The sequence below is a fragment of the Hydra viridissima genome, unplaced genomic scaffold (assembly GCF_058129835.1).
Source record: "Hydra viridissima isolate aposymbiotic clone 2 unplaced genomic scaffold, HvirCarnegie_v1 scaffold_1, whole genome shotgun sequence".
Taxonomy (NCBI): domain Eukaryota; kingdom Metazoa; phylum Cnidaria; class Hydrozoa; order Anthoathecata; family Hydridae; genus Hydra; species Hydra viridissima.
Window position 1 is genome coordinate 25,477,550 of NW_028324300.1, and position 19,011 is coordinate 25,496,560.

At 28.4% G+C, this 19,011-nt stretch overlaps 1 protein-coding gene across 1 annotated transcript in view; it reads left to right on the forward strand.

Annotated features, from left to right (window-relative positions):
- Window positions 1-11,809, forward strand: part of LOC149894093 (uncharacterized) — a 43,729-nt gene extending 31,920 nt beyond the window's left edge. The window contains exons 13-16 of the mRNA XM_090077078.1: window positions 4,558-4,623; window positions 6,387-6,515; window positions 8,062-9,399; window positions 11,165-11,809. Of these exons, the coding sequence (XP_089933204.1) occupies window positions 4,558-4,623; window positions 6,387-6,515; window positions 8,062-9,399; window positions 11,165-11,721 (2,090 nt within the window). The 3' untranslated portion in view covers window positions 11,722-11,809. The remainder of the gene's footprint in view (window positions 1-4,557; window positions 4,624-6,386; window positions 6,516-8,061; window positions 9,400-11,164) is intronic.
- Window positions 11,810-19,011: the final 7,202 nt, after the last annotated feature.

Below are 19,011 nucleotides of genomic sequence, written 5' to 3' on the forward strand. Positions count from 1 at the left end.
ACTTTAAGGTGACATTCTTAGGCCATTCGTTTCCAATGCCTTTGGATATTTAACAACTTGATGTTGTCTCAATTTTGTTTGTTTTCACCATTGTTTCTCCGCAGATTTATATGCTTTTTTGCAATTTTGAGCTCGCCCTGGAGAGGTTGGAAGTGTTAATTGTATACTATTGTAGTCGTTTGTAGTATATTAAACGCTTCGATGAACGCCTGCATGTTGTTGTTCTAACCATTTACTATTGTTATTATTTGTTATTTTTAAAATAAAAGTATGATAAAAATAATACAATAACAATAATAACACAAAATATTTTTTTAATATAATGAATATACTAAATATTAACAATATTTGGTAATAAAATTTTAAAATATAATAAAAATTGGGGATCTGCCAACCGGCCGGTTTTTTCTCGGGCCATTTCTTTCAGCCCGTTTTTTAATTAGAACCATTAAAACGAGGAATATCGTTTATTATTATTTTTTTTTCAAGTTTGTATTATATAATTAATCAGTCTGAAATTCCCATTCATATGGGGCAAAACTAAAATTGACACAACTCTAAGATAGGTGTATCATGACTTATTAGAGTTGAATGTACTGACTATAAAAGAAAGTTCTCCAAACAGTACCCTGGGTAAAAATTTTTTTTTGCAAAGTTTTCTTTCAAGCGTTTAAAAGCGATATATGTGTGCGCTTTTGATCACTCACTACTTAAATATTCAATAAAAATAGAAAAAACTGAAGTCACCCCCATAGACCACGGTATTTAAAACCATAAGTGATGTGATCGGAGTTATTTAAGCTTTGAAAGATTAAAATGCTTGATGCCATAGATTATGATAATATAAGTCACGGATGCTCCATTGAAGAAGCAAATAAGTGAATATCTATTAACGTGAGGGTTCCCTAAACTAAAGCGATTTAATAAATACAAGCAGGTAACAAACTGGATAATGTATGAGTATTGTCCGTTCAACATTTTTAAAACAACTGGCAAAACTGTATACTTAAAAGATTTCCAATCGAATATTAAATTGTATCCGGTATCATTTCAGGGAATGGCGAAAACCTCAATATGATCTCTGCATTAATCAAATTGAAAAATGCAGCATAAATCTCTCTGTAAAATATCTTACGGAGGGCGGCATGTTAAAGAATATCTTTTTAGAAAAATTTTATCTCATGTACTTGATGTTGATTTAACTTTCTACCTTAAAGATGAAGCAAAATATCTCATAACACTGGTCCACTCAAGTAATAACTTTTGAGAGAACTAGCTTTCCCTAGATTAGCAAGAAATCAAGTGTACAGGTAATTCTTTACAAACACTGTGCTAAACTCAATTAGCTTATGGGTCATTTGAATCTGAAGAAGTAGCTTTTAATCAGTAACAATTACAGAACTCTTTACTACTTTATTTGAATCTAACGCCTCGATTCTACAAACTTGTTTAAAAGTTCAACCTTAAGTGAGACTTTTTATACTATGCTCAGGTTGATCCATTTTTTTAGCAGTTGTAGAAATAAATCTTTTTTTCTTTGTTTCATTTCTGAAAGTTTTTTACATTTTTATGTACACTTTATAAAACTGAATAAAAAAAGTAACCAGCGGCAGTTGAAGAGCAATATTTTTCTGTCAGAAAAAAGTTTTTTTTCAAATGCTTTTTTCATTGTTCGAAATATAAAACGTTATTTCTAGACTTTTGAAAAAAATTTTTTAAAAGTAGACACTTAATAAGCTTCTTTTTTTTTTTTTTTTTTTAACTCTCTTAGCATCAAAAACTGAATAACTCAGTTAATCAATTATTGGCTTTTTTTTCTTCTCTCTCTTCATTATGCAAAACGAACGAAAACAAATTCAGTTATTGGCTTTTTTTTTTTCTCTCTTCATTATGCAAAAAATTTATAAACTTTCTTAAAAAAAATCTGTAACTATGTTAAAGCCTAGCATTCTTCTTTTACTATTTGGAATCACAGATGATTCTGATTTAGTAAAAATAATTTCATTTTGACTTTTAGCTCCTGTTTCTTGAATTTTTTAAAAGAGGCAACAAAAGGTTCTGAACTTGGAGGTCTGGGACAGATCATTTTTTGTATTTAACTGTTTGTCTTAAAAACCTTGCTATAAATCAACAACTCTATTAAATTTGAAGAATGTGGATTGCTTCCAGTTAATTCTGGAAAACTAACTTTCTGTCCATGAAAGAGAACTCAGAGAATTGGTTAAATAATGGGAAACGATCTTCGTTGCTCTTTTATAACAAAACAATAAAAAGGTTATGGTAAATGGTTCAAACTGCCTTCTTTAGAATGGGAGGAGGATGAGAACTAATTAATGACATTTTTATTTAATAAATGCTGCTGAGCAATGAACCAAGTCATGCTCTGATAACTTTAATAACTAAGGTTAACTCCATTTTTTTTTTATTTTTTATTGTAAATTATTTGTACCACACCCGTGTGTGCTGAAAATATTTTTAACCATTGTATTAGTTGCTATATTTATATATATTTTTTATATTACGCAAGTTATTTGTTGTAATTTTTTTATTAAAATTTTTCTCTCTAAAATTAATATTTAAAATGTTAAAAGCGCAACGATATAAAGTCATTCTCAATTACAGTAAAACCACCTAAATGCACAGTGGGCCAGGTGGTAGACAAAACCTCAAAAAAAAAATATTCGAAATACTTCCAACTACTAAGTATATTATGTATATAAGAGCATAATGTATAGTTTAAAACATTATTTGTAGTTTGATAGTACATCGTAAATGTACAATTATCATTTACAATTGAATATATTTAGAAATTCATTTATTAAGTTTAATAATAGATATATCATCTATAACTATGACAACGAATAACTTTTAAATTATTTAACGTATGCGAAATTAATTGACACATTATCAAAATTTAATTTTATAGCTTTACGAAAAATACCACAACAAATTCCAAGGTCTTGTATTAAACTCACAGTTTCATTTTGAAATATAAAGGTAAAATTCTTATTTATGATATTAAAATATTATGTTAAAAGTGGCGCATCTAGTTTAGAACCTACTGGAACAGCTTATTAATGTTCAAATAAGTTAATACAATATATGTACAGCCTGTTGGTGCTGTTTAATTTTGCTCTCTCCATTCTTCTGTATTACAAACACCTATAAATCACGCTAATAAATCATGAACCAATTAAAATACACTAATCATGAACCAATTAAAAACACTAATAAATCATGAACCAATTAGAAAACAATTTTTTATGTTATTTGTTTCAATTCCGCCCAAATCCGTATTTTGACTTATAACCAACTACATCTTCAAGTTATGCACAAAGTTGTTTTTTGTCATTATCATTATTTGACTGCATCTAAGTTCAAAAATGTAACGAAAAGTATAAAAGTGAAGAAGATCACTGAAGTAATTCTGATTGTATTCAGTTTTTCGCAAAACATAATAAATCATAGTAACTAGGGGAGAGGGGGGCACATTAGGACACTTTTTTAAAAAGATATTACAGATTCCGTACTGTTTGACAAAAATTTAATTTTTTTGCTGAAAAAAGTTAATTTAGGTATTTGTTCTTCAAAAAAAAGCAAAGTTGAGCCAGTTCAAATAAATTATAGTTGTTTTTTTTTCTTAAAATCGAATCTACCTATTGTCCAAAACTACCCCACAAGAGGGGGTAGTTTAGGTCAACGTTGGGGCAGTTTAGGAAATATAATAAGAAGACAAGAAGTGTTTCTTAAAACCTAATTTTTTCGTTTAGCAGTAATTATTAACTTTAACAGAATCAACAAAATTATTAGGAGTAACATAATTATTCTTATAAAGATCTCAAACCATTAATGAGTTTTTTTGTATATTCAAATAAACTAAAATGAAAATGCTATTCAATCACATATCACTCTTATTAATAAATAAAATTTAATATAAAATTTATAATTCAAAATACGGATTTGGGCGGAATTGAAACAAATAACATAAAAAATTGTTAATCACATATCACTCTTATTAATAAAAAGATATTAATAAAAAAAACAAAAAGTTTGGAAACAAAATATCGACGTTGAAATATCAACGTTGATTCAACGTTAAAAAATCAACGTTGAATTGACGTTACGTTTTATGAACTTTCGAAAGATAATACTTTAAAACATTTACTAAAATGTATTTGTATTTAAAAATTTACAAGTGGGGGTAATTTCTTTCTCTTTTTCACCACTACCTTCGCTTTCGTCTGACTCAACGTCACCCTCTACTTTACAATCATCGTCATCTTGATTTTCTTTATCACTTTCTTCAAGAACATGTTTTTTCGCAGAAAACACAACTTTGCAAATTTTATTTACTCATAAAAACTTTGCTTTACAAATTACCTCAAATACGCTCATAAAAAAACCATCTAAACTCTATTTAGAATATTTCAATGAAACTACGTCAATCAAATCCGCTTTACGCACTTCCACGCAATTCATAGATCATGTTTGTCACGCATCCTCAAGCTGTATCACATGACCGCAGGAATTTTATACTAATTCTCAAAATATGAACAGACAATTCGGTTAGTACAGTGCTAGATCACTTCAGACTCTTTGTGTTCTTTCCTTTAGGAAAATTGGGTATGACAATAAACTAATAGATTAATTGATAAATGTTTCATTGAAGTGTCAGTCTTCTGAGGTTTTTTTTTCATTTTCTCTTGGAATTTCTTCCAATCATTTTGAAAAAGTGTTGATTTATCCATATCATAGAACAAGGTCGAATTTGCAAGCTGATAATATATTTGAATTTTTTAGTTCCAATATTTTTATATAGTGCATTTATGCAAGCAGGTGTTTTGCTCAAAACAATCATTAAATTGAGAATTACATTTGGTTTGAGAATTTTTCATTAAAGCCATTCATTCTGAATATTTCTTCCAAAGTTACTTTTGATTTGGTGTTAGAAAGAAAGTTTGTTTTAGCATTCATTGAGATCTTTTTTCTAAGCAATTAACATTTTCTCCTTGTTTCTATCATTTAAGTAGCCATCTAATATAATTATTATATTACATTGCCTTCATGTACAAGAGGCTAAATAATGATAGATTTTATTTCACCAAATATTTAAAAATATTTATTTTAGTACCTGACAATACATCTTTTGCAACTGCAAAATTCTTTTAAGTTACAAGTTGAATATCTCTTTAGAAATTTAGAATCAAATTAAATGAAGCAGAAAAACAACTTTGCTGGTTATTTTTCCTTTATAAAAATACTGTTAATAGGTAGGATCGTTGTTTTTTAACCATTAATTGATTTGGATTTTTTTCATGCATGAATACAAGAAACATTTCATAAAAACAAGCCGAGTTCTTGTAAATCAGTAAAATTTGAAACTTAGAAATTGTTTAAACTGACGTATTCTATGTAACTTATAAACAATATTGTTGAAGAAAGTAAACTGTTTCAAGTTCAAAATTAAGGCAGCATTTATTTGAATAATTAAGACTGAAATTGCAAATCACGTTTTTTTTTTATCAGATCAAGTTTTTTTTTCTTATAATGATACTCTTTTAAAATCCCTACTTTTCTTCTTACTATTTCTTTATACATTGTTGCTTATTACTTTAAAGTAGTTATAAAGAATATTTTGTGGAAAAGTGCAGTTATTTGAAAATTATTTGAAGAACATTCAAATATTTCTAAAAGAAAATGTTCGAACTTTCTCACAAAATATCATCAAGTCTAATAATTAGTTTTACACTATTTTAACATAAAAAAAAAAATCAACAGTTTTTAAAAAGGTGCTTTTGTTACATTGTTAAGTTAGTTTTTGTTGCAAAATAAGTTAGTTGTTTTATAGATTTTATTCAAATCATTTTTTATTTGTGACTTTTAAAATAGACAAAGCAACATTTCAAACATACTTTGTGTGGTGATTACTCTCTCTCTCTCTCTCCTCTCTCTCTCTCTCTCTCTCTCTCCTCTCTCCTCTCTCCTCTCTCCTCTCTCCTCTCTCCTCTCTCCTCTCTCCTCTCTCCTCTCTCCTCTCTCCTCTCTCCTCTCTCTCTCCTCTCTCTCTCCTCTCTCTCTCCTCTCTCTCTCCTCTCTCCTCTCTCCTCTCTCCTCTCTCCTCTCTCCTCTCTCCTCTCTCCTCTCTCCTCTCTCCTCTCTCTCTCCTCTCTCTCTCCTCTCTCTCTCCTCTCTCTCTCCTCTCTCTCTCTCTCTCTCTCTCTCTCTCTCTCTCCTCTCTCTCTCTCCTCTCTCTCTCCTCTCTCTCTCTTCTCTCTCTCTCTCTCTTTCTCTTTATTTAGAGTAAACTAGTTATAACAACAATATTAGTATCATTTCTTTCCTGGTCCAAAAATAAGAATTAATCTAAACATTCTTTTAACACACAGGTTTAATGGGTAACACTTCAGTTAAAAGAACTAAAAATCAAAGCATTGTTGGTCTCCACGAAACTGATAATAATCTACACAATGTTACTGGCCTTAAAAATTCACCAGCAAGTTCTTTGGACTACGATGGTATAGTATATGTAAAATTTGTCTTAGATTTTCAGCTTGTACTATCTTATATTTGTCACAAATATATATAGTTTTTACTTTTTATCTATAAAAAGTTTCAAATTAAGAAATATATTTGTTAAAATTATATGAACATTGATTTATAAGGTTCAAACTGTTGCAAACAGTTTTAAATTTTTACAGTTTTAAATGTCATATAAGTTATATATAACTTAAAAATATTGCTTAACATTATTAGAAAAACAACCAATTGCAGTTACATGAACGCTGTGTAGTTGAGTGAATGCGCTTAGGCTCTTGTCAAGTTCTGATGTATACTATATAAATTTGAGGTGAAACAATTATTAGTTTCAACTTAAAAAATAAAATAATAATCTACCTTTTTTTTTTCGAATACCAACAACGTAGTTACAAGACTTCTTACACTTTTTACATCTCTAAACATTTTTTCAGCATAAAAGAGTTTTTTACATAAGCAAGTTTTTTTAGTATTTTAAGTCCTTGTGTTTTCTTTACTAAAACTTCTTTTTTGCATAATTTCTACATCTTTAAATATCAATTCAGCATTATCAAAATGCTATTTATAAAACACCACTCTACCTGTTTCTAGTTGTTTCTGCTGTTGTTGTGAGTATGCATGATTTTAAAAAAAAACTTATAAATTTATTGGGTTTTTGCTTTTTTAATTAGCAAGTTCTTTTTTAAATCTGCTTGTACAAACAATGTATTTATAATTTTTTCAAACAATGTATTTATAGTTTTTTGTAATTCTTTTAAATTTAGAAAGAAGCTTAAAACTTTTGCTTAGTTATCAATTTTGTAGCATTAAAAGTTACAACTTCAAAAAAGATTTTTTGCGTTATTGTAATTGCTATTAAGAGATTAGAAAGAAGTAAGGTCTAGTGCCTGATGTTAACAATTACAGAATAGAAGTAATGTGATAGTAGTTATACCATTTTTACAAGCAACATTACCTGCCTCAAGTGTCTTGTGGCTATGATGACTAGCAAGCAAAATAAATAAATAAATAATAATAATAATAATAATAATAATAATAATAATAATAATAATAATAATAATAATAATAATAATAATAATAATAATAATAATAATAATAATAATAATAATAATAATAATAATAATAATAATAATAATAATAATAAAAATAATAATAATAATAATAGTATAATAATAATTAATAAAAATAATAATAATAATATAAATAACAATTATAGTAATATTATTAAAATAATAATGATAATAAGTATCAATAATATTAATAGTTTTACCTATTAATCATAACACTACGAAAAGCTTGTTTTTTAAATAAAAGAAGTTTTAATTTTGTTTTATATTAAAAATGGTTATTGTTAAACCAAAATCTCTCACTGGCTGTCATTTGCCTTTTGCTTGTCTGGCCTTTTGCTAGTATACTTTTTATTTAAAAAGAATAAAAGTACTATAAGATTTTTGATTTTTGCTTTAAAAAAATAAATAAATTTTTTTTTTAGAAATTTTAATTAAAATTCTTTTTTTGTTCTTTCAGAAATGCGTGAAGCACTAAAAAAGTTTTATCTTAAGACATATGGAAAAATGGATGAAATAGTGCACTTAGTAAAGACTCCAGCTAAAGTCGAACTTTTAAATAAGTTCATTGAATTGACTGTAGTTGATGCAGTGGAATTGGAAAAGGATACTATAAGTTTTGTTGAGAGAGAGTTATTTCTTAAGAGACAATTGACCTATCAGCCTATTAAGTTTAATGAAGTATTTTCAAAAGAACTATCCTTACTCTTAATATCTGGTATTGCTGGAATTGGAAAATCTTGTTTGCTAAGAAAGTGCTTACTTGACTGGGCCAATGGTATCTTATGGAAAAATATTGATCTTGTTTTTTATCTTGAATGTAGAAAGTTAAACCAATATCAAAATATTAACAATATAGATGAGCTGTTAAATGTTTTCTACAAAGATATTTTCCAAGAGTCTGATGTTTGTAACCATTTTTCCATATTGTTTGTGATAGATGGGTTGGATGAGTTTGCTCACTTAGATGAATTAATAAACTATAATCCCCTTAACCCTAGTAAAAAGCCCATCACTAATGCATTATATGATGCATTGAATACTCAAAAACACAAATGTGTTGTCGCTGGAAGAGTTGGAGCTATATCACAATATAAATACATAGTGACAGAATGTACAGATAAGTTAACCATTCAAATAATGGGTTTTAATGAGAATGGAATTGATGAATATATTGAAAAATTTGGCAACAAAAAAGAAACCATTACAAAAGTTATTAAAGAGTCTTATTTTGCTAAAGCCATGGCATCTGTTCCCTTTTATTTATCAACTATTTGTGCAGTTATTACTGCAAATGATTCTTATTCTTTCTACACTATGACTGAGTTGTATTGCTGTATTTTTTTATACTTTTTTCAAAAACACATGTGTAAAAGCAATGAAACAGTTTATAGTATGATGCAAAGTGAGAGCAATAAGCAACATGTTTTAAGAGTTTGCAAAATTGCATGGGAGTTGTTCAATCAAGGTAAAGTTATTTTCTCCCATAATGAAATGAAAGGCATTATCAGTGACTTTGATAAAGTTGAAAATGAACTTTCAGGTTTCATTGAAAGAGTTGAATCTCAACTCGGTTATCAATATCAGTTTGCTCACCTCACTTTAATGGAGTTTTGTGCTTCAGTTCATGCACACATTTATTTGAGTCCTGAGGAAATTATGAGGAACAAAAAGTTGCCCAGCTGTTTGCCTATGATCTGCGGGCTAGCAAATGAAAACAAAAGATGTTTTGTGAGATTTCTTGCTAACTTGAAGAATTCAAACAAAGAAAGAAATTCACTGCTAAATGCTGTACTCAGTAAGTTAATAAAAATGGTTAAAATTTTTTATTACAGTTTGCCTTGAAACTTCATTATTAGTTTAACATGTTTATAAAGATTTTAAGATTTTCTTGACTTTTTGTGTAGGTTTAAATATGAAATAGATTTTTTTTTTTTTTTTTTTTGAGAGTATGCAGAAGAACACTTGATTATTTATATTTAAATAAACAAATAAATATAAATATTAAATAAATATAAATATTAAATGAATAAATATAAATAATAAATAAATAAATATAGGTTTTTTTAAAAAATGTATACTTTTTGCAACCGCTTAAAGAAAACTTAAAAAAATGTTTTTATCTGTTAGATTTCTTATTAAATTGACATCTCTGTTTTTAAAGTTATAGAAACTGTAATTTTAAAACTTGTAATATTTAACATATGTTTTACACTAAAATTATCTGAAATAATATTACAAAGGAGGATAAATTATTCAGTATTTCAAAAGCATTCCTCATGGATTATAAAATAAGTGTAAAAGAAAAAATGCTTAAAAAATTTTCAAGGGTTTAGTTCTATAATATTTAGTTCAGTAATAGTTTTACATATTTTTGTTATGTGAACAGGTTCTTAATATAATTAACTTAGTTTGAGATTCACTTTTGTTAAGTTGTAAAATAATAGTAATAATAATAATAATTATTATTGTTATTATTATTACTATTTTTAATGTTTTTATTAATATTGTTGTTGTTATTATTATTATTGTTATTATTATTATTATTATTATTATTATTATTATTATTATTATTATTATTATTATTATTATTATTATTATTATTATTATTATTATTATTATTATTATTATTATTATTATTATTATTATTATTATTATTATTATTATTATTATTATTATTATTATTATTATTATTATTATTATTATTATTATTATTATTATTATTATTATTATTATTATTATTATTATTATTATTATTATTATTATTATTATTATTATTATTATTATTATTATTATTATTATTATTATTATTATTATTATTATTATTATTATTATTATTATTATTAGTGTGAGGAAAACACTTAGTCAAAAGTTGCACCCTTTTAATCCTGTCCTTCATTAAACTGAAATATTTTGTCCTTCCCTAAGACATGAGGTTGTGGGCCAGATTTTTCCCACCCATTAAGAATTAGGTAAGAAACAAGAAGACGCCGTGCATATTTCTATTATTAATTTTATGGGAAAAGCGAATAAAAATTCAGTTGGTACAATGACTTTATGTTTGTTTGCCTAAAGCTATAAATTTGAAAAGTTGGGAATTTTTTGGTAACACTGATGGTTTCTTGGTATTTTTTCTTCTCAAAACTAAATAAAAAGTTTACAAAACGATGACCATATTGGGTCTTCGTGATGACTGGTTTTTTTTTGTGAAAATTTTTAGAAATAATTTCTAACCGTTTTGACAATTTTAATCAACTGTTATCGCTTTAACTTGAACTGCTTTCTTTTACTTTTTTAACGTTTTTCGTTGCTACAGCAAAAGAAACCGAAATAGTTTTATCTTAGTTTATACGTGAATTATTTTGCATCTAAAACCTCACGCGACTTGAAAAACAAAAAGCGCATTCTTTTCATGCTTTTGACTAAGCTTTTGATTATCTAACTTGTTATTCGTATTTCTATTGGTTGAAGCCCAGCTAAAGTTTGAAAGCGGCGTACGACAAGTTTCAATGAATATTTAAATTATTTCGCAAATGATCTATTTGTTAATAATTATTCTTCAGATAAAGGCATGATGTTCATGGAATGCTTCTTTGAAACTCAGGCGTCGATTACCGAGGACTTGAAAAGATCAATCGATGAACTTGTGTGGTGGATTGTTATACACGATGGAAAAACAGCTCATGAAGTTTCACATGAGAAATATTTTGTGGAAAAATTTTTTGATGCTGGATGCAAGTTGGATGAATTACGTGTTTATAAAAAGATTTTATCTGAAGATGAGAAAAAACTTCTCATTTTATGCTCGACCAACGTTCGTGAAGTCTGGTTATTTCATCCAGTGAAAATCGATGGATGGACTCCGAAGCATAAAATTGAATGGTTGCAAATATACATTTGTCATACTTTAGTATCAAAGAACGAGTTCGAAGTTTTCGTACTCCCGTGGATTCGACTCACTGAAGAATCAATTCTTGATCTTCACGACGACACGAACTTCATCGACGACATTTGTGAATGGCTTCGTGGATCGAACTTCAAGAAGTTGGTGATCAAGTACCGTGGGAAATATTTTTCTACCATCGAAGAGTTTAAAGTAAGAAACATAAAAAATGTTTAAAATGTTAAATAAAAAATAAATACAAATGTAAATATTTAAAAAGTATATGTAATACAAGAAAGTTTTTATAACATCGAAGAGTTGAAAAGTTGAAGTGATACGAAATATTTTTGATTGTTTAAATATTTTTAATGTTTAATAAAAATGTAAATATATATTAATAATGCAAGAATTATTTATAAAATGAAATATTAAGTAATTTTAAGAAGAAAAATTTTTCTTTTAAAACTTGGAACATGGGAAAGAATGTACAGATTATCATTTTTATTTGAAGTTTTTGTTGCGAATATTTGTTATCTATTAAAACTTAATGAAATTGTTCAAAAAATTATAAAAAGTCGTTGATAAAATCGTTGATAAAATCGATAAAGTCGTTGATAAAATCGTTGATAAAATCGATAAAGTCGTTGATAAAATCGTTGATAAAATCGATAGTCGTTGATAAAATCGTTGATAAAATCGATAAAGTCGTTGATAAAATCGATAAAGTCGTTGATAAATGATAAAAAGTCGTATAACAATGATATAACTACTACTTTTTGTTCTTGGTTTTGCTGAACATTTTAAACCTTAATTTTTCCAAGTCTTAATTTTTCCAAGTTGTTCTAAAACTTCTAAATTTGCACTTGTGACCTTTTTTCAGCTTTTTTCTTTTTAGTTAGGTTTTGTTTTGTTTCGTTAGTAAGTTTGTTTTCGTTAGTAATTTTGAAACGTTATCTCGTTCAGTATAAAACAGCATAAATAACTTCAATATTTCGATTATATAAAAAAATTATTCTTAAAATATCAGAATTAAAAAAGTGACCCAGGTTTTCAGATTCAACATCTTCAAACTTTTTAAGTTTTGTTAAAAAAAAGACAGTTGTATAATAAGTTAATTTAAAATCCGGCTCAAACAATCCGACTGATGGCTAACTTATTTGCTTCCATGTTTAAGTTGAAAAAAAATCTTTCCTCGATTTAAAACAGTTTAAAGTGTGACAATGTATCATTTTTTTATTGTTATATCAAACAATATAATAATGAAAATATAAAAAAGCTAGGTTGTTTTTTTTATTGCTGTTGCTGTTGTTGATGGTAACTTATAAAAAAAATATTCGTGTGTTAAGGGATGAGATTCGATCAGAACGTAAAGTGTTTTTTGATGTCAAAAAAAAAAAAAATCGAAATACAATATTACAAGCGAATTTCTTAAAAGCTTTGAGCACTGATCTCAAAATATAACTGGATAGCGTGTCTTGTTGTTCTTTTTGTTTGTTTTTTTGTTTTTTTTTTCAAAAAATGTTGAAACCTAAATTGACCTCTCAATATGGTATCTGCTCTTAACGGTGACTGATGAAAATTTTGTAACGTTTTGCAGAGATAACGAAAGCAGGTAATTAAACAGTTATTTATGAAAGAAAAATTAAATTATGAAATAAACTTTCAAAAAATTAAAAGAAATGAAATGATTTAAAAAAAAAAAATAGATAAATAAGATATAGTTCAAAGTATTCAATATACTTTTTAAGTGCAATTAAAAGTATTATGTCTAATTTATGTGCCTTTTAGTTCTTAGTTACCCGATGCAGTGTGCGTTGAATGTTGATAACATAACTGCATGGTGAGTGCCAATGGTGTCTAACTACAATTTTGATAAATTTTACATTTTTATAACAAGATACCAGATATGTACATGTTACATGAACTATTAGCTGAGTGTTGTGAGTACACACAACTCGAGGGAGGGGGGGGGGTTTCTTCTAGGATTATGTAATTTATGGGTATATTATTTGATAAGGATATTAAATACAAAATATAATTTTTTTTTAATATCATAATTCTATTTATATTTTATTTTTGTAATATTCCATATTAAGTTTATCATATATTAAGCTTTTCGTATATTAAGTTTATCGTATATTAAGTTGATCGTATATTAAGTTGATCGTATATCGTACATTAAGTATATTATTAAGGTTATCAAAAAATGTATGACACATGTAAGTTTATTTTTTTAAATGTTAATAATTATCTCTTAAAGTTTAGGAATAATCACTCCTAGTCTAGATATAAATGTATGCAAAAACACTTTAAAAAAAAAATATGCATGTGTTGCTTAACAAATTTTAACAAATTAAAATTTATACTGAATTAATACGTTTTACTGAAAATTTGTGTTTTATTTTATCTTACTTATTCTAAAAAACGAAAATAGAAAAGTTAATGGTGGACTTTTTTTTTTCTCGAAGGAAGATTGACAGTTTCCTTTTTTATATATATATATATAAAGAAAAGATATAAAGAAAACAAATCACATAAACATATATCAAAATTTAAAACATAATTGAAACATAATAAAAATAATTATGTGCATACAGAATAATCTTTGAATAAAACTTTGATCAATTGTCAATTGCCCCTTGTTCGTACAACGATGTTCATCTTATAAAATTTGGTAGAAGCAATCTTCGCATAAAACTAATAATGTGTCCTCAAGAATATTTAAAATTGATTACTAAGCATAATTGTCACAGTTATCATGAAATCCAATATTGCCAACCTAGCTGACCCAGGAATGCCATTTATATGGGGTGATGGTGTACACATCCCAGGGTCACCTGGTGCAAATTTTGAAATCTTTTAGGTACGTCTGCGGGAAAAAAGTGGCTTTGAAGTTACAAAAATGGAAAAAATTTACCTTTGACATAGTAAAACCGCTATAAAATCCATACTATTAATCATAGACCAATAAAATTTGGTGGCAATGTAGCCTATGCCAATACCAAGATTTGGGTAAAAGTTTATCCCAATCCCTGCAGTATAACAAAAGTTATGGTAGTTTTAGTGTTGATTTTTTGTTGATTTTTTCACTTCCAGTGCAAAACTTTACTAATTACTGCCTATTACAAGCCCCCAGGCCATAATGTGGGTAACACATGTGCTCTAGTTGAATATACCAACAATATTGTAAAATAAGGATTTTGATGTTCTTACCAAAATTTTTGGTTTCGGGGGTCAAAACTGTTGTTCTTGAATGAGTCCTATTTACACCATATGGACCTTTTTCTATATAAAACCTTATATGACAGTACTATTAGTGCCCCATAAGCTTTCTTTTAACTAAACTACTACCTTAGAAGTTAGTTGAGACATTTTAACAGATTTTTTGATGAAAATTATAAAAAATCTTGACATTTTTTACTCTAGTAAAATGGCGCTTATTCTACACATGGATTTAGCCCTGAGGATTTGTGAGCAAACCAAAGAAATGTGTTGAAAACCTTTTGCATGTGATTTTTAACTGGTCAACATGTATTGTGTGTTGAAAAACCCATTTCATACATAAAATCAGCTAAAAATGCCTAGAATTTTCTTTGTGTTTTGTTTTCAAAATCATTATCAAATGTACAAATTGTAAAGTTCAATAAATTTACACTAACAGTGAATTAATTTCTAAAATTTATTCAACTGTATTCTTTTCTTGTGATATCTTCACACTCTTTAACTTATTTGACATGACATTTAAAGCACTGGTCAGCTCACTATTCTCAAAATGAACATTTTTTCTACTCTATCATAAGATATGCTTAAATTCAGTTTCAAAGTTTTAAGTGTTTTAATTTTAGTCTTGCTCCATTTTTATTTTTACAATGATTAGAAAAATAAAAGGGTTTTGCATAAGAAGAATTAACACTATCAACCCATCATCACTTGAATAAGAGCGTACATGATTAATTTGATTTTTGCTTTGATTTTGTACGCTGTGACGTACATATCGTAAAAAGTTAAAATCATAACATGACTTTGTTTTTGTGGCACTGAACTGAAACGTTTGCAGAAATATCCAAAATTATTAAACCTTTCACTTGAAAATCGTTGTTTGTAGTAAAAAGTTTTGTTTTTCATTTTTTATAATATACAAATTGTTAGGCTGAAGTAATTGGATTGATTTAGGTAAATATGTAGCTCTACATATAGCAATATGTTATTTATTTGAAATACACCTACCTCAATGTGACGTATATGTTTTTGTATTAAATTCACATTATCAAAGATGGCAGGATTCTAAAGATTATCATTATCTTGAACTCCAATCAAAATAAATCTGGGCATCTCTTATGATGACCATACAGAGAATCCTATAGTAATGTTAACAATGAAATAAAATTGCCAGAATTCTTAATGTTTGTCTATCATATTCTTCAATTTCATATTATAGCTCAATTTGTTTAGGTACACAGCAACAATCCACTGACTCCTTAAGATGCCAAATCAGGCAAGAAACCATGAGCAGAACAGAAAGTGTGTCTGCATGCTCTGCCTTCAAAAATGTGGCCGACAGATGACTGCTTTTCAGGCTAAACGAGTTTGTCGTATTTACCAGACAAATCTTGATGGGTGTGACTCTTGTGTGCCTCAAGGTCTTTGTGAATCATGCAGAACTGCCTTAAGACGAAAAGAGGAAGGAAAGGATGTTGCTTTGCCAAAGTTGTTTGATTTCAAATCTATCCGAGTCAGAGCTAAAACTCGTAGTCATGTGTGTGACTGCTTGATTTGCAAAATTGGACAGTCTAGGTTCCCAGAAAAAGCTGAACCTAATGAAAAAATGAAAATAAATCAAATACCAGCTGTGAGATGCAGTACCTGCCTCAGCCCATTAGGGAAAGGATTACCACATCATTGTTCTCAGTTAAAGTTCAGGGAAAATATACAAAAATTGGCTTCATTAGATCCCAAAGCTGCAGAACAGATAGCATCCAATGTGATTGAAAATAAGGTAACATCTCCAAAAGCCACAATTTGTTTAGCAAAAGCATCTGGAGGTCATCCACTCCCTGTTACTCCAGGTACAATGTCTGCAAAAATTAGTTATAATATTATAACTTTGTAAGTGATTAATTATAAAATGATTGTTTTTATAATTTTTGTTTGCTGGAGGTAATAAATGCAAGTTTTTTATAGGGTCAAGTGCAGCAAGATCACATTCTGCCACATCAACATTGACAACCCAAGACCTCATCAATGTACAAATTAACACTGGCCTCTCCAACAACGGGATCTAAAACTTAGTGAAAACTGTTCATCAGTCATCAGACAAGAAGATGGTTGAGCCCAACTTTTATGCCAATTTTCAAATGGCTGGTCAACAACTGAAGGAGTTTTTTACTTTTACAGACTTAAAAACCACAGATTCCAAAGGTTGTGACACAACCCATGCTGTTGTTCATTGCAAAGATTTGTCTGTTCTGGTTAGTCAAGTCATTCAATCTAGAAAAACTTCAGGTGGCTACTTTGTCAAATTAGGCATTGATGGAGGCAAAGGTTTCCTCAAGTTTTGTGTCAGTGTTATTGAGAGTTCTACAGAACAAGATAAATCGAACTCACCACCTCAAAAGCGACTTTTGAGTTCAGGAGCGGCAAAAGCAACAAGTGTGAAAAGACAAATTCTTGTAGCAGTCTCTGAGGATTTGCCAGAAACTCATTCTAATATTCAAAAGGTCTGGTCACTCATCAATGCAGATGCTCTGAAGTTGATTATTGCATGTGACATGAAAGTTGCCAACATTATTTGAGGACTTCAAACACATTCAAGCATGCACCCTTGTTGTTGGTGTGATAGTGACTCAAAGAACCTTGCTTGCAGAGGCTGTTTAAGAACACTTGGCTCAGTCAAAAGAAATCTCAAGTCTTTTGAAAAATCGGGTGGAGTGTTGGCCAAGGCTAAAATATATGGCAATGTTGTTCACAAGTCAATTATCAATTGACCTAAGGATACACTGATTCTAGACATCATTCCACCAATGGAGTTACAGTCAATCAGCTCTTCAAAATTCTCAAAACTGTTTGGTCTGATGCTGAAAAGTGGCCAGCCATGCTTCACATTCACCAAAGCCCGTATCATGGCGGGCACTTTGAAGGCAATGAATGCAGAAAATTGTTGAAAATTGTTGATGTTTTACAATGTCTTGTTGAAGAAACTTCCAACACCCAAGTTCTTGCTGTCATTGAAGCTTTCAAAAAGTTTAATTTGGTTGTGGATTCATGCTTTGGAAATGTACTAGAAAAGGATTTTTCTATCAAGATTGATCAATTTAAAGCTATATATTTGGCAATCCAACTTGGAAGCATTACGCCCAAAATCCACACAGTATTCCATCACATCAAGGACTTTGTAAACATAAAACAATTGCCCTTAGGACAATTCAGTGAACAGGCTGTTGAGACTGCACATCAAGATTTTCACCAGCATTGGTCAAGATACAAAAGAGATAAAACCCACCCTGAATACAAAGGAAGGCTATTTAGTTGTCTTGTGGATTTGAATAGTAAACACCTTTAGAAAATAATGAAAAGTTTTCATCCGTTCAGCTTCATTTTAATGGATTAATTTTACTTGTTAGAAGAGAATTTAAGCTCATAAGTAACTCATTATAATGAATTATGGTCAATTCCAAATAAAATATTAAAATCTTGTCCCAATCTTATGACAAAGTTTAGTGCCATTTGAGAATAGTAAGCTGACCAGTGCTTTAAATGTCATGTCAAATAAGTTAAAGAGTGTGAAGATATCACAAGAAAAGAATACAGTTGAATAAATTTTAGAAATTAATTCACTGTTAGTGTAAATTTATTGAACTTTACAATTTGTACATTTGATAATGATTTTGAAAACAAAACACAAAGAAAATTCTAGGCATTTTTAGCTGATTTTATGTATGAAATGGGTTTTTCAACACACAATACATGTTGACCAGTTAAAAATCACATGCAAAAGGTTTTCAACACATTTCTTTGGTTTGCTCACAAATCCTCAGGGCTAAATCCATGTGTAGAATAAGCGCCATTTTACTAGAGTAAAAAATGTCAAGATTTTTTATAATTTTCATCAAAAAATCTGTTAAAATGTCTCAACTAACTTCTAAGGTAGTAGTTTAGTTAAAAGAAAGCTTATGGGGCACTAATAGTACTGTCATATAAGGTTTTATATAGAAAAAGGTCCATATGGTGTAAATAGGACTCATTCAAGAACAACAGTTTTGACCCCCGAAACCAAAAATTTTGGTAAGAACATCAAAATCCTTATTTTACAATATTGTTGGTATATTCAACTAGAGCACATGTGTTACCCACATTATGGCCTGGGGGCTTGTAATAGGCAGTAATTAGTAAAGTTTTGCACTGGAAGTGAAAAAATCAACAAAAAATCAACACTAAAACTACCATAACTTTTGTTATACTGCAGGGATTGGGATAAACTTTTACCCAAATCTTGGTATTGGCATAGGCTACATTGCCACCAAATTTTAT